General features: G+C 49.8%; 1 protein-coding gene across 7 annotated transcripts in view; it reads right to left on the minus strand.

Annotated features, from left to right (window-relative positions):
- The window catches only part of Apba2 (amyloid beta precursor protein binding family A member 2), a 223,930-nt gene that overhangs the window by 16,022 nt on the left and 190,858 nt on the right, over positions 1 to 17,050 (minus strand). For 6 of the 7 annotated variants that reach the window (XM_087901553.1, XM_087901551.1, XM_087901555.1 and 3 more), the window contains exons 7-9: positions 3,063 to 3,208; positions 2,067 to 2,102; positions 527 to 613 (exon numbers count right to left, since the gene is read on the minus strand). In XM_087901553.1, the coding sequence (XP_087757679.1) occupies positions 527 to 613; positions 2,067 to 2,102; positions 3,063 to 3,208 (269 nt within the window). The remainder of the gene's footprint in view (positions 1 to 526; positions 614 to 2,066; positions 2,103 to 3,062; positions 3,209 to 17,050) is intronic. The other variant, XM_087901556.1, reaches the window with a different exon arrangement.

Raw genomic sequence — 17,050 nt, forward strand, 5'->3', positions numbered from 1 at the left:
GAAAAGCGAGCGAGGAAGACAGGACCGTGCCATAGAGCGACATCAGTCGGCAGTAGAAAGCGTGATGTCATTATAACTCACTGTTGTGTACTTTCCATGTTGCAAACAGTATGGGCAAGACTGTCAACAGCTACTAAGAACTCAGGGTGTTCGGAATTGGGGATACAGAGGGGCTAGTGCAGGGGTTCTCAACCTGTGGGTCACGACCCCTTGACAAACTTCCCTCTCCAAAACTATACACTCCGATTCATAACAGGAGTAAAATGACAGTTAGGAAGTAGCAACAAAAATAATTTCGTGGTTGGGGGTCACCACAACATGAGGACTAGACGGCGGAGAACCACAGGTGTAGTGTGTCACCTCCTAATTCCTGGACAATGGCAAAGAGACAAAGGCACCTTGAACCCAGGAATAGAAGCACGGTCCTTCCGAGAAAAGCTCTCCCGCAGCTGGACGCCGGCTCTGCCGAGGCCCCAGGAGCAGCAGCTGGCTATCATGATAGGACAGCTGGCTGTCCGGTGCTTACCTGGGTGTCAGCATTTAAAACTTTGATCCTCTGGGTGGAGATGAAGAGATCTACTTCTGTCAGCGTCTGAGCATCGCCTTCCGAATTCTAAGACAGAACCACAGATGTGGTCACACCCCAGAGGCCCACCACAGTTCATTGCCTTATACTGTCCCCTAGCGACCCTGAGGTGACAGGGAAGGAAACACTAAACCAAAATTGGGGCAGCCGCTGGAAGCCTGCACGCATGCGTGGTGGGGAGCCCCCTTTTGAGTGCAAGCTCTCAGGGCACAGGGCACAGGGCAAAGAGGCAGCTTGCCATAGCAGGTGCCTGGCTGGGGTCTTACTGCCCCTCGCCCCCAGCAGCAAGTCGAGTCCCTTGGCTAATTCTTGCTGGATGTTCTCAAAGAAGCTTGCTTCAGATCTAAGCCCTTCCTTTCTACTTAAATGTCCATAATCACATGGTCGCCCTTCCAAAGACCACCAGGAGAGACAAAGAACACGGCTGGGCATCGCCTGACAGGCCTGACAGTGACATGCAGGTGCAGGAGAAACTGTCCCACTTTGTTTGCGGTCTCCACTGGAAGAGGCTCAGCTCTGGAACTGAGCAGAGCTGCTCAAGGCCTGCCCCTAAGCAGGACAGCTTCTAATTGTTTTTCACACCTCTGAAGATACTAACTACCTCACAGTGGCACTGAGACAGAACCTCCCCACCTCCTACTCCCCCACCTCCTACCCTCCCACCCCGTTTTCCCCTGTAGGGAAAGGGAGCCCAGCAGGTGTGGTCCTTTGGCCACAGCACCAAAGAATGTTGCCACTTTGAGGACACAGGAAGCTATATTTCTTGTTGAAATGTAAGGAAAGAAAATGGGATGGATAAGAAGCCACTGTGCTGTGTCTCCCATGGGCTTACCAAGGCCCTCTGACACCAAGCTTGCTGGAGTTTTATACAAGTACATTGAAAATAACCAGAATTTATGAAATGACCAGGTCAACAAACTAATGACTGTCAACCTAAGTTGTGAAAGTCTACCCAGGCTTAAACTCTTTTCTTTTCCTTCCTTGTTTTCTTTTTTCTATTTCCTCTTAGGTGTGCATACCAAGACCTTTGCTCCCTAGGCAGGTGCTCTGCCCCTGAACCACATCTGGGAGAGAGGGCAGTTCCAAGACAAACTACTCTTTGCCCCAGTTTAGTGGGTGAAAACTAACGGCCCAAATCTCAAAACAACGCAGTTAACGCTATGAGGCAAGCCGAGTACTAGACACTCTCTGCTGTCCAAGCAAATGTCCTGTTCAGGAGTGTCCATGCAAAACAGAGTTCTGCAGACATGAACCATGCTCCAGGACATGGGAGACAGGAGATAAGAAAAGCTCGTTAAAATAAGCAATATGGCTTCATTCCCAAATCCAGCATTCTAACAGAGAAGCCAAACCTATGCTCTGTGGTACTCCTTGAATTCCCACCAGAAGTCCCCATGCACAAAGTAAGCCAGGCACGCACACATGCATGCACTCACGCACACAAGCACCGCTCTTTCAGGCCCGCATGGGTTCTACACACCGCTTTTTTCTTGATCTTAGCAGCCTTCTGCACCCTCTGAGCAGCATGGAAGAGAAAGAAAATCAGGAAGGAAGCTGTGGCAAGGTTATTTCAGCCTTGGGCTTAACAGAGAAAACTCAAACTCTGCAAGTCCCCTGCAGGGACCAATGGACAGTCACCACCCTGCTGAGAACACACAATAAAGAGAGACCATTCATGCCTGACATCCCCTGGCGTAGAAATAACTGTCCACCACTCCATAGACCCGAGGATGGGATTAGGTACCAGGAAAGAGGCCAAGGTGAGTCAGGAGCCATAAGGCCCAAAGGGGCAGGCTGGGTTCAGCCGAGTCTTCCCTACTTTGCTTATCTTCACCAGCATAGGTGGGCTCGTGGTGCCCTGTCCTTCCATCCAAGGAGATTAGCGTGTAGTGGGGGCAGGGGAGCATTATTCCTCATCATTCCCACAGACTGACAGTATAGTCAGGCTCCATCTTATCCAGGGTGGGACACCAGCTCATATTGCCATGTCCCTTCCCCTGACCTAACTTAGCTTCACTGGTATGGTCTCATGTTCCCCCTGCTCATCATCACCTGCTGGAAAAAACCACACAGGCCCAGAAACCTACAGAGCGTTGAGTGTGCCGGTTTTCCTTGAGGCTATGCATTTGAGTGACACTTGATGTATTCTCTCTGCTTCTAGAAGCACTTTGGTGCTAAAAATACACGATTGGGACTGGATTTAAGGCTCCAAACAAATATGCTTAAAGACTGGAATGCTTTAGAAGCGTCAGTTATCTTTAAAATACTGTTTCCCAGTGACTGACTGGACCACATTTGAGGAGCTAGTGATGACTCTGCTAACATTTGCCAGCCAGGCTACAGGTTTGGGATGCTGGGCCATGCCTGCTTTCTGTGCTGGACAAAGCTCCCGAAGCCCACTGTAGTCCCCGCTTCAGAGCTCCCCCCACCCCCAGGGACCCACCCAAGCAGCCCTCAGGGTCCAGAAGTACCCCACCTTGACCCTGCTGACAGCCTCCTGAGCCTGCATCATTCGGATGTTTTTGGAGGGGTTTCGCTCAGAGAGCAGCTGGGTGGAGCCCAGGTAGTTGGCTGCAAAGATGATCCCATCGATGAGGTCTTCTGGCTCACAGGGCCCTGGAACTGAGGAGGTAGAGAGTGAGTGACGTCCTGAAAGAGAACCCCCAGGAACCAAGGGCTCACATGCCCGGCCGGGCACAAGGTGCACAGCCACCAGGATGGTGGAGTGGGAGGACTGAGCTGTGCAGCTGGACTGCAGCTCAGTGGAGGCCAGTACAAGTCACGCATGGCTGGATGGCGCTGCGTGAATGGTGTGATGAGGGGCCCTCTACCCCAGTTGGACTGTCTCTGAGGGGAGCTCAGCTTCCAGGGTAACATGCACCTGCTGTGACCCAGAAAGGACTGCCTCAGAACACAGCAGCACTTACTACCCTTTTATGGGAGGTACGTGAAGGGCCATGTTGAACACTTTAGGGACTTTCCTCACCTGTCCAGTCAGCTGCCAACCTGCAGCTTCTCATCTCACCCAAACCAGGCCTCAGCAGGGCACCACGGCCCTGATCCTATCTGTTGCCTCTAGACTATGGCAGCACCACAGACGCTCTGATGGTGTGCTCCGCCTCAACCATCCAGTGCAAGGCCCCTGGACCCTGGTGCTCTGAGCACTGTGGCTGAAGACTGGCTGTCCCCGAAGGCACAGCGGATGCCCTGTGTCTGTGAGCTTCAGAGCATGCACTATGAAGTGAGACCTGAGACAGTTGTATCCACGCTAGACCAAGTGCAGATGTTCCGCTGCAGTTATTCCCCGAGAAGCTACAGTGGAGCCGCGTTCACAGGACACGTCTATTGTCGTCATTGCTTTAAAGGTGTGCACAGACAAATGTGAGCATGAAAGAGAGTCGGCAAACGACAAAGGATATGGCAGTGGCAGACTGGTCTCCAAAGGGATCCTGGAACCAGTTCTCCATAGACATCAAGGAAGGAATGACTGTTATTTTAATACATCGAAGCATTAAAGGCTGCAGGTTAGTGGTTCATGGTTCCTGTCAGGGCACTGCAGCTCTAGTGTGGGATCCACTAGCAGGCTCTGTAAGGGATGGAGGGTGACTACTTCACGGTCTGTCCTGTCTGTTGCAAGGGCTCACTTCTGCACTTGAGATACAAAAGCTGAGGCAGGCAAATGAAAATGAATGGGAAGGGTGTATCATCTTAAAGTTTTATTTATACTATTAGGTGGGACTACAGTTAGCCAGCAGGCTTACAATGCTGTTCCTGCTGCTGGTCAGGGTCTCCCTGACCATCCTGCATGGACGGATGCTCCAGTGACTTCCAGTCTGCTAGCATAGCCCTTATACCAGTATAAAGCCATTGCGCTCCCCCATCATGCCATGTCCTTGGGGAAGAAGTGTGTCCCACTGTAGAACTCCGTAGGTAAGTGTGACAAGTCAAGGAGGATGGGAGGCCATCCTTTCTCAAGCCTGTGTCCAGAGGTGGAGACGTGTCCAATGACCACTTGGCACCCTTCACCACGACAGCCAATGTGGCCTGGCTGACGGGGTTCCATCTGGAGACCCTTGGGAAGGAGCCATGCTACAGGGCTGTCCTGGGGGCTCTGCCTCCTGCAATCAATAAACTCGAGCTTTCTGGGTTCAAATTGGCAATCCGGCGAGCACCCAGATGCCGGCAAATGATCACACCACAGGTTGCTCCTCCCACAGTCGCTGCCACCTTGCTGATGGTCAGTGCAGCTGCATCCTGCTGCTTGGGTAACGCCTTTGGTACCATACTTCTTCCAGCCTCCCGGTGATCACTGAGGTCAGAAAGACCGATCCAGTTGAAGCTCTCTGGTGGGTGTCAGGCTGGCATGGACTCTCAGGGAGCCCCCCTAACCTAGAATTTCCTCCTAGACTGTCAGGCTCCTACCCCACAGTGCTAGCCACCAGTATGTCATATATACACACAGACACATGCTACACACATACATACATATATACACATGGGAGTTCAGGAGAGAGAGAGAGAGAGAGAGAGAGAGAGAGAGAGAGAGAGAGAGAGAGAAGTTTCTGGGGATGGGAGTGGTACATTCTGCGGCTCTGAACCTCACACACTGGCCCCATACTCCTCTGGGGAATGGCAGGGTTGTGAGCTTCCAGCAATGAGGAGCTCTTGGCTCTTGGTGGCGAGCAATAGCCGCCATGGAAGACACCTTAAATTATTAAAGCAACAAAGTGCCTGTGATTATCTTAGCCCAAACTCAGATGGCAGAAGAAGAAGTCTGAGAAAATTGCTGGAACCTGAGGGAGGCAAGCCAGGCATCTGGTGGCCAGGTGCCTCGACCCAGGGAGATGGTGTGTGCGAGCCAGCACTTCTCCATGAGGCAGCTACTTCACCCTTCGTGAAGACAGAGGGAGCAAAGGGGTCACAACACTCAGAGAAACTCCTGACCCGTGAACTCAAAGCAGCTGTGGTTTGACCCTCTACAAGATTGGGTCGCTCAACATTTCATCATGGAAGAGGGAGGGCTCATGAGGTTCCTCTCCCTAGGATCTATTAATGGTTGCTCACGGAGGGATGTCACTCTCTTCAGGGGCGTAACTACTAGCAAGCTAGGAAGCTGTTATGTTCCAGAAAATAAACCCTCACCTATGCCATAGAAGCTGCCAGTAAACACAGTGGGTTTTCTCTCTCTCTCTCTCTCTCTCTCTCTCTCTCTCTCTCTCTCTCTCTCTCCCTCCCTCCCTCCCTCCCTCCCTCCCTCCCCCCCTCCCTCCCTCCTCTCTCTTCCCTTGTATGTGTGTGTCTTTCTGCCTTTCTCTGTCTCTGTCCATCACACACACCATGAAGACAAAACACCACAAAGACGTGAAGGGAGTGAAAGGGGGGACTTATTGGGGAGGGCTTCAGTGAGAGAGAGAGAGGGTGAGATGGGGCAATGGGGTATGAAAATGTCCAGAGTTAATTCTCAATGAATAAAAAAGAGGAATCAAGATTTTGACTTTCAAATCTGTGGCGACTGGGCCTATGAACTTGCTCTGAGTATACAGCTGAGACTTCGGAGGGTAAAGCAGGGGCCCTGGTCAGCCCCTGGGCAGGCCTAGAGAACTCAGTAAGCCCCAGGATTGGGACAGGCATGCTCAAACTGCAAGACGGCCACAGTGGAGCTGAGTGGAATCAGGAAACTTCTCCCCAGTCAGGAATTTCCCAATCCAAGGACCCTCTGGAATTCATAGATCCACAGTAGCTTTCTCAAATAAGGTCTCCCACACCCTGCCCGCAAGGGCAAGACAGCCTCAACCAGCTCTGCAGCTCTCCAAGGTCAGGGCCTCATCGGGTTCTTCTTTCCATCAAAGGCACCATAGCCCTAGGTCTGGAGCTGGCTATTGGAGGTCTGGAGCTGGCTATTGGCAGCGCAGGTCCTTTTCCAGGTGTACCAGTCAGGGGGTTCAGAAACCATGCAACACAAAAGAACAGGAACTATCACAACCGAGATGCTGCCTCCCTGACTTCTGGGACTTCAGGCTGAAGGACTTCAGTTTTCCTATCACAGGCCACCTTGGGCTAAATTCTCTCCAGTGAACGCAGGTCAGAGATGTCTGTATCACTGGTCAATGGGCAGCTCATAGGCCTGCATCCCCCAAGTGGGGCCCAATGTAATTGTGTGTGTGTGTGTGTGTGTGTGTGTGTGTGTGTGTGTGTGTGTGTGTAAAGGAGGAGGGAGTACTACTGTGCTCTGTGGATGGTGCAGGGCCTTTATCTACCCTTGGTGAGACTCAGTCAATACCAGAGTCTAAGCCAGGTAAGTGTCCTCTCCTCTGGTGGGAGGGCAGGGCAGGGACGGGTCTCTGAATCTGACTCCCACTCTCAGAGGCTGCTGCTTTATGATTCTTTCGGTCGGCTCCCAGGTGATCTGACCAGCTTTCTGGGCCTTGGTGAGGCTCATGCCCCTGAAAGGACTGTGGACCAGACTGTTGCTCCTCACATACCTGGGAGCAGTAGAGGGTACAGAGCCAGCCCTGTGTGTGAAGGGCACTTGTCCTTCCTTTGCCCAACTCCAGCAGCAACCCTTAGCTGACACCAGCAGAGGGCGACGGTGAGCAGAGGACCTCCAAAGGCTTAACAGACAGGTGAGCCCCAGTCCCCAGAGGGCAATGTGCCCCTTTCCTGGCGTACCTCTGAGTCACACAGCATATTGTCTTGTGTGTACAGCTGACAGGGGTGTGGGACACTGTTCTTCCTTCCCTATGTGAAGCAGCCTTGGTTAGAGAGCCTGTGTTCCTGCCCTGGAGAGTCCATGTGCTCTATCCATGACCTTGGGGGTCTGTACTTGGACCTGAGGCTTCTGTTGACTTTGTGGACTGGGAGTTGCTGGGGTCTCATGGAGCTGAACCTGGGATCACCCATCTCTGCTACCTGGGGAGGACAACCCTGCATGTTAGGAGTGGGCACAGGCTGCTAGCTCCAAAACTGCCCGCCTCTCCCTGGGTGCCAGAGGGCAGAGCTGCAGGGCTGGAGCACAGCTCTAAGTGGACAGAACTCTGTTCAGCTGCAGCTGGGAACCCTGGGTGCGGCTGCCGGGTCTCACTCATCACCCACTCTGTAAAAGCAGGGTCCCAGCCATCAGTCCTTCACAATCCCCTCGAACTAACCTCATGGTTTCATTTGATGAGAAAGACCATGTCAGCAAGGTCAAATGACTTTCCCCAAATCAGTATCCTGCCTGGGAGGACTTGGGATGTCACAAAACACGGCTCACTGGCTAGAGGGTGAGGCTGACACCAGTCCACAGGCCAACACAAGCTCATTGTGAAGAACTGTGGTGAGCGCCGGGAAGGGAAGGTGTGGCCCCGAAGGAGGAGCAGCAGGCCTGACCTCTTGAGGAGCCTGAGGAGGGCTGCCAGTGGGTGGGAGTCTGTAACACGGGACAGCATCAGTACATCACAGAAGAGAACTTTCCAGGCCGAGGCAAGAGCGGGTGCAAAGGTCCTGAGGTGGCAGAGGGAGCAGCAATTGAGAAGGACTAAAGGACATTCAGATGACCCAGTGCGAGGAATGAGCCAGTGGCTGGAATAGGTCAGAGTGTAGAAAAAGCGCTGGCCAGATACGAGGACTCTGGAGCCATTCCAAAGATGGTCACTCTGGCCTAACAGTTGGGGAAGCAGCCCAACCACACCACTTTCTCCAGAGGGACAAAACAGAGAGGAAGAACGGACAGTAGCTAATGGACCATTGCAGGGGTCCAAGTAAGCAAGAGAGGATGCTGGGGTAGACCATGAGGATGATGGGACTGGAAGATTCAGTCCAAACTCAGGCTGAATGTGAGCTGCAGTTGAGGGGGACTGGAAAGAAGTTCCATCTGTGCCTAGATGACTGGAGTGCCTACTCACTGTAAAGGGTTCCTTGCAAAAGCACTGGCCTTGGGGTGGGGCTTTTGGGCCGGTTTAGCTGCAGGTGCCAGGGCACCTTCGAAGAACAGCTTAGAAGACGGCCCAGGTTAGATGACAGAATAAGAGTGAACAGTGAGAGATGCCAACTAAAGTTGCAGGCATGGGTGAGTCACTGTCGGGAGGACAGGGAGCGAGGTGGCAGAAGGAAGCCCCAGGAACCAGCTCTGCCAGGCATCATGACAAGAAGGGGTTTAGAGAGAGAGAGGAGACAAGCCCATCTGTACCGGGCTGGCAGGAGGCCATCTACAAGGGGCCCCCATGTACTGGGCATCCTGACAAGACAGCCAGCAGTGACCTTGGAGCAGTTTCAAGGGCTAGCAGGTGGGAGCCAGCTCATGGGGTGAGGAGTGTGGGCAGGGGCAGACTGTGATCCATTCCCCAGTTCCGGCTCCGAGGAGAAGAGGAGGATTGCCAGTGTGCAGGTACCCAAGGCAGGCAGATGGAGGCAGTAGGAGGGGGCGAGGAAGAAGAGGCTCCAGATCTTGTGAGGACCGTGATGCAGAGGGACACCTGTCTCCACAGCCTCAGAAAGACCACAAATCTCATGTGTCACTCTAGGGGGACTCTTCAGACCACATATCAAGGAAGCCACACAGGTCCATGAAGAGCCAACCCGTGGGAAGGAGCCCCAGAGAAGGGAAAGAATGGCCTCCGGGCCTCTTTGGAAAGGCTCTGGGGTTCTACAATGTTTCTCTCTTCACACCAGCCTAGCCCAGCGAGGCCCTAGCCCAGCGAGGCCCTGCTCTGCAGCAGTTTGGACCTCTGAGACACCACAATGTAGAGCACCCTGCGTTGCTCATAGATGGTGCTACTTGTAAATTCAGACCTGACAGAGACAGGGTTGGCATGGACAGGAACAACTCATAATGACACAGTGTGGTGCTTTAGAACACAGTGAGGGCTGGAGAGATGGCTCAGAGGTTAAGAGCATTGACTGCTCTTCCAGAGGTCCTGAGTTCAATTCCCAGCACCCACATGGTGGCTCACAACCATCTGCAATGGGGTCTGGTGTCCTCTTCTGGTGTACAGGCATACATGTAGACAGAATATTGTATACATAATAAATAAATAAATCTTAAAAAAATAAATGTAATTTCTTAAAAAAAAAGAAGAAGAAGAACACAGTGAATGGCGAGGGTCAGTGGCCGCAGGAGGAGAAGCTGTGACAGAGAAGGCCAAAGCCAAGTTCATCCCAGTCCCCGAATCTGCTGAGGACACACCATAAGCATTAGCCTGTGTCTGGGCATTTTTCTGTGGCATTATTTGTAAAGGCAAAAACCTGGGAAGCTTCCCAGGCACAGCTGAGCAGGCGCCATCCTACAGTGGAGTCCTAGTGAGCAGTTTGGAAGGCCACTAGCACCAAGCAGCTCCTGGGCACATGGCTAGTGTTAGAAGGAAGGCCTGATGGAGAGAAAAAAAAAAGCTAAATTCACCCCAATGACCTAAACAGAGGAAGGTAAGCTCTCAATAAATATACCTGAAACATTAGCCATCACATAAACCAAGAGTGTAAACCCCCATATAACCCCCCCATAAAATCCTATTTCACACTTAAAAGACTTTTATGCATTATGTGTCCATTTAGAAGTATATATAAGGAACAGTGCATTTTAGAGATCTGAAGAAAGCCACGTTAAACGTTACAAATGGCTGTCTGTATGGAGAAGTATTCAGAGAGAAGACAGGAGGTAAAGATCCAGGCCTGGGCGCCTCTGCACACAGCATATCTTGAGTTGTGACTTTAGACGCACGCAAGTACTTTTCATAGACACACGGACGAAAGCTTAGCTCTAAGAATTAAAAGAAAAAAAATGAAACAATTAATCTGAATGTTCAGTTGTGGCGTAATCAAACAACTAAACATGGTTCAAGCGTGTTTTTTGGGTTTTTTGTTTGTTTGTTTGTTTGGTTTTTTTTTGGATTTTTGAGACAGGGTTTCTCTGTAGTTTTTGGTGCCTGTCCCGGAACTAGCTCTTGTAGACCAGGCTGGCCTCGAACTCACAGAGATCTGCCTGCCCCTGCCTCCCGAGTGCTGGGATTAAAGGCGTGCGCCACCACTGCCCAGCCAGGTTCAAGCATTTTTAAAAAGCCACCGCAAGACACAGTATTGATCCGGGATAGCTGCTGTGGGAAGAGAGGTACCAGGGACTCCCCAGGGGCTGTGGAGATTGTTCCCTCCCCTCCTGAGGCCATTTGGTGGTACATCCCTGCTGAGCCTTGTGGAGGAGAATGAAAGCCAGGAAATCCTAACTGAGCCTGCAGCCCTGCGTCCTTGGCAATGCAGATGCTGTTATCTCTGGGACCAGAGTGTGATTAGTAGAATGAGACAAATGCATAATCACTTTGAGAATCGGAGCCTGGGACACGGGAACAAGAGACCGTGAGCACAAGAGCCCTGGAGCCCTGGCAAAAGAATAGTACAAATCATTACGCAGTGCAACGTTGAAAATATAGCACACTAGTTATTGTTTATTGAGTATAATTGCATAAAAATTACCACCAAATTTAGTGGCTTAAAACACCAAACACTTATTATCTTGGGAACACAGCTATTTCTCAGCTGGGGCCTCTGGCTCCGGATCTCTGTGGAGGCTGTAATCAAGGTGGCTGGGAAGCCTGTTACCATCTTAAGGCCTGGACAAGAAAGGCCAGTTCCAAGTTCCCTGCCATGGTTGCTGGCAGAGACTTAGATCCCCTGCCTGCTGGCCTCTCTGCAGGGCAACTCAGGGCCACAGCAGAGCAGCCTGGCTCTCTTCAAGGACAAGCAAGATGGAGTGATGCGAACGAACACCGCACGCTTCCTATAACCTAATTTTGGAGGTGACATCCTAATAATCATTTTTCCCAGCTTATGACCAGGGTGAGGGGCTTGCATGACCGTCACTGTCAGGAGATGGGATTGGTGAGAGCCTTGTCACACATGCACATCACATGTTCCCACTCCCAAAGCTCTTCACCAGGGAAGCCTGACTGTACCCAGACTGTGTTCTCTAAACAGTATTCCCCCCAGCTCCATGATGAAAGGATTAAATGATTCCATTCCAGGACGAAACAGTTTTAAATTATGCCAGAATATTAGAACATACTGAGGCCATCCTAAGACTGAAGGACTAACAGCACAATGCCAGTTGGTTAGACACATGGAAATATCCCTAAGCAAGGTGTCTTCAGGGCCACCCTACCCGGCTGCAAGCCAAGGATGCACAGTGACAGTACCAAAGCCTGACATTCACCTTTATAGACTGGTAGGGAAACCCATTATTTTAAACATTGTTAAAGAGAAAAACTCAAGACAGACAGTGTTTCTTGTGTGCAGTATAATCAGGAAAAGTTCATCTGTATAGGAGCTCAAAGAATCAATGGCAGGAAGATGATTCTATCAGAATAGGCAATAAATGGATCTAGACAGTGATAAATTTATTGCTGATCAAAAAGGAAAGAGGGACTGCCAGATGTAATACTATCTAAGAAGCTCTACCTAAATAATCAAACTCATTATGATTGTCCCTCTGTCTATACCCTGACCATTTTCCTAGACATGGACAGAGGGCCATGCAGATGACACCATCAGGATACAATCAACCAATCCCAGAGTGCAAAACCAAGTGTCACTGAATGAATGGGACAGAGACTTCCACAATGCGTCACCAAGAGCACTATGTAAAGGCAAGCAATCATTGTTAGCTTTGTCAACTTGTTACAATCACTTGGAAGGGTGACTGGGAGGCCTCCCTTGAGGAATTGCCTAGATCAGATTGACTGGTGAGCATGTCTGTCGGGTCTTGTCTTGATTGCTAATTGATGGAGGGGAACCTAGCTCATTATAGGCAGTACCTTCCCCAAGCAGGTGATCCTGGATTATATATAAAAGCTGGGTAAGCACAGGGTCTTTGAACAAGCCACCAGGCAGCATTCTTCCATGGCTCCTGATTCAAGGCCCTGCTTGAGTTCCTGCTCTGACTTCTCTCAATAATGGACTGTCGTCTGCAAATGTAAACCAAATCGACCTTCATGCCCTGAACTGATTTTGGTCACAGTGTGGGGGTGGGGGTTAAGCACTATGGGTCACGAGGAGGTAGGCACCGTGAGCCTGAAGCCAGTGAGGGTGCATGGCAATGGGTATGTCTTTCTAAGTTTTGTATGTGTGAACATTTTATTGCAAATCAAAAGGATGGATTTTTTTTTAAAAGGATGCTACTTAAAAAAAACTAGTGGGCACATCTCATTATTATATAACACTCTTATTTTCTGCTCGATGAGATAAGAGGAAGAATTGATGGAAGCAAGAAAGGAGAGTGGAAGGGATTCTAATTTGTAGATGGTATGATTCTAAGCCAGGGAAGACCCAAGACGACAAATAAAAATATATTTAGGGGAAAATAAAACTAAGAAAACTGACCAAACCAATGGTTTAGAATTTAATATAGAAAAGAAATCAATAGCTTTCTTTGTACCTACAAACAAGTCAGGAAAATGTAATGAAGCAAAAAGATAACATTTACCAAAACAATAAGCGGGATTAAGGACCAAAGAATAAATGAAAAGAATATGTGTCAGAGTTTCCAGACAAGCTTTAAAAATAAACACGTCTGACAATATTGGGCGAGAAGCCTCTCTGGACGTCTGAGATGCCTGTGCTCTAGAGCTGGTACTTCCTCTCTCACTAGATAAACTGAATGGACGCCAAATAAAGACGCCAAGAGTGTATGCGCCTACATATGCTGATCTAAATAAAAACTTAGATAGAAAAATAGCCCCATGGAAGTCTCCAGGGAAGATGGGCGGGGGACGCAGGAGCACAGACAAGCTCCAGCAAGTTATAAAATGCTTGCAAATCCTGACAAAAGTAGCTTCAGTCGGGACCTGGGGGACCATCCCCAAATGGACCCAGAGCCAGAAAAACACAGCAAAGGTAGTACCCTCCACACCAATGATGTTCTCCCACAGCCAGTCAGCTGTTTGAGTACAGGGCGCTCAAAACGTGACCTCTGTTAGTATCTTTACACCAAAAATTATAGATGGATCAGATTCACTTAAAAAAAACATAGAAGTTCTAGATGAAAACTTTTGAAAAGAATCTGAACAGTGTGAGGATTCTTCTGGCCTTAAGGTTACAAAGGAAAACAACTGGTCATGTGAACCCAGATAAGTTCAGCAAAGTAATAGTAATATATGTGTGCATGCACGTGTGTGTGTGTGTGTGTGTGTGTGTGTGTGTGTGAAGGACAAAGACTGGGTGTGGTTGTTCACACCTGTGAACCTCACACTGGGGAGAATGAGCTGGGGGCTTGCAAGTTCAAGGCTAGGCTGTGTGTGCTACAGGGTGAAATTCTGTCTAAACAGAACAAAACAAAACCACAAAAATATAGCTAAGGATAACCCAGGGCAACTTTCCAATATGAATCAAAGAGCTCACGTCTTTTAAGTGAACAGATGCACAAATCTGTAAGAAACAGAAAGGCCAAGTCAGGGCTTAAATGAAACATTGGTCAAAGTATAACCACGTCCAGTCACAGGCAGTGAACCAAGCAGACCCGGCATACGGCACAGTGACTACTGACCACCACCCGCAGGGCCACAGTCCCAATCTTAGTTCAACTATCTGTTGACTGAAATGATCTTGTACATATTGAACCTGCACAGAAATCCCCTAAACCACACAGCACGGTAAGCTCTTGTACAGCATTTACCTGCGTTAGGTATTGTATATCAGACAGAGAGGAACTAGGTACCCTGAGTATGAACTTGCAGTTTCCAAGCGTATACCATGCCAGTTGCTTAACAGAACTTGAGAATCTGTGGGGTCTGGGTATCTGGGGGAGCCCTTTGGACATCAAAGGACAACCATATGCTAGGAATTTGCTAAGACCATAGATCTCAAGCGTCCTCTCTTGACTTCACAAAGAAGGGGGATAGAGGAAGACGTATTAACCAGCTTAGCTATAGAGATTACATCACAACGTGTTGTACACATTGACAAACACATTTTGGAGGCACCCATGTGTGCATGCGGAGGCCAAAGGTCAATGTTACATGTATTCCTGTGCTGCTCTCCGCTGTATGTTTAAAGGCAGGGTCTCTTACTGAACTGGAAGCTGTGGTTCCAGATTTACTAGCTGGCCACAAGCCTCCTATCCCCAGGATTTGCCCATCTTCAGCACCCTGCTTCCCTGCTCTCCGGTCCTGGGTCTCCGGGCTTCTGCCACTGTGTCTGGTTTTTATGTGGCTATTGGAAATTAGAACTCTGGCACTTGAACTTACGTAGTAAGCCATCTCCTCGGCCCCACAAATGCTATGTTAACAACTTGAATCTGAAATGTCGCCCAGAAATCCATGAATTGGAGGCTAGGACCCCTAGGTGATGTTCTATCATGAAGTAATAGGCCTTTAGTAGTAAAACAGACATAGTTGAAGGAAATTAGGTTATTGGGATGTGATCTTGAGGAGGACCTGGGACCTCAACCCTTTCTCTCTCTTTCTACATCCTGTCATGACGTAGAATCTTGTCCTCTGACCTCTGCCTTGTGCCATGGTGTTCTGCCTCAGCACAGTCCCCCAACAACTGAGTCAACCAACCACAGACTGGAACCTTTGAAACCAAGAGATCAAATAAAACCTCCTCTTCCTAAGTTCACATGAGTTACTTTGTCCCAGTAACAGTGTGCAGGAGAGGCTTAAGAAAAGAGCCAGGAGCCAAGGATGCTAAGTTGTACTTTGATCCCAGCATCTGAGACACAGAGGCAGGGGGACCAGGACTCAACCTGGGCTACACAGAGACTCTATTGGAGAAACGAAACAAAACAAGAAGGGAAGGAAGGAGGGAGACACAAGTGGCCTAACTTAGTTTATGAACTTCTGGCGGACTTCACTTCTGAGAGAAGTCACACATGAGAAATCAACGTGATGCCACCGTATAGCCAGTGCCTGTGTTAAAAACAGTCAGCTGGAGGGCAGTCAGTGTGATGAGTGTGGATATGAAGTATCTCATCAAAAGTCTTGGTCCCCACACAGTGGCCCAACCACTGAGAGGTGACCAGACCACCACTGGCTCACTCACGAATGGACTCATAACTTGCTGACATCACTGGGAAGTAAGGAAAGCTCTTGGAGGTGGAGCCTGGTTAAAGAAAGTAGGAAGCACATTCCTAGGGGCCGTATCTCGGGGCTCTCTGTCTTTTTCCTTCCTGTCTGCCATGCAGTGAGCTGATTTGCCCAGCTACGTGCCCAGTCACCACAGGCCCACTGCAACAGAGCCCAGCAAGCGTGGTCTAAAGAGTGACACAAAGAACTCTTTCATCCATTGTCTATCAGGGATTTGATCACAGCCACATAAAAATGATTAGCACAATGACCAAGGGCGGTGTCCACCGTCCTCTCTCGCAAGGCACTTCAGCCATGTTCCTCAAAGTCAACATGCTCTAACATTGACAGTTGACATAGCTTCTAGCCCTGCTTTATACAAGTCTATGTAACAGGTCACATCCTATCACAAGGCTGGTCACTGCTGCACTGGCCAGAAACCTCCAAAGAGTTGGTTTGAACCAGACTGGCTAATATGGCCCTGCCCACCCATGGACCATGCCCTGAATGACGGCTTAAAACAGTCAGCTGGAGCTGGGCGCTCGCCAGTATTGGCCAAGAAAAGAAAGTGCATGGTGAATACTGGCTATTTGAAAGGGGGGTCTGTATGTAAGCTGGTGCAAACCCAGAAAGCTTCAGGAGGGCGTCCCAGAAGAGAAGACAGGGTCTGAACCGAGTTCTCTGCACTGCGCAGGTACAAAAGGAGGACATTCCTCCGGGATCTCCAGAGGGAATTCATTTTCACTTCTGCGGATCTTGGCCTGATCCAAACTCTATCTAAAGAAATCTTTCAAGCCTTCTGCTAAGCAATAAAGGTTCTTATTTTAAGACATGTGTAATGCTTGTCATTGAGTGCTAACGAAAATGATCTTGCTTGTAAAAGAGGAAGACTTCTTTAACCCCTCTTTGAACTCCCATGATCCTTGTGGTCCCACAGAGTCACCTGATTCCTAGCCTGTCAACACTGCCCCGGACTCGTGCCGTCTCAAGAGCTTCGTCTCCTCACAGTCAGAGAGGATACCTCTATTCAGGGGTCTCCCCTGGACAGGCTTGCCCCAGGTGTTCATTTTAAGCAAGTAAAATCTTGGCTATAAGCACCCGATAGGGTAGCTTTGTCACCGTGAAAAGACGCCTGAGAGAAGAAAGGTTTGAAGAAGAGCAGTCTCAGCCAGGACCAGAAGTCTTATGTGCTTGGGTCCCCATTCTCCCACTTGGCCAGCACGCGGGCCAGGCATGGCGCACTGACAAGTCATAGATGGGCCGTTAAGGAACCCCATGGCCCTGGCACACGAGGCCAAGAATTATAGCAGGATGGGACTAGCGCAGAAAAGTGGCTGCTGGGATTGCAGACATCTCACGAGAGCTGGGGCTCACACACAGGAGGAGGAGTCAGTGTAAGGAGTGGGCTGACCCTGATCTTTGTTATTTTGAACTAATGCGG

This window comes from Myodes glareolus, chromosome 24, assembly GCF_982192425.1.
Source record: "Myodes glareolus chromosome 24, mMyoGla1.1, whole genome shotgun sequence".
Taxonomy (NCBI): Eukaryota; Metazoa; Chordata; class Mammalia; order Rodentia; family Cricetidae; genus Myodes; species Myodes glareolus.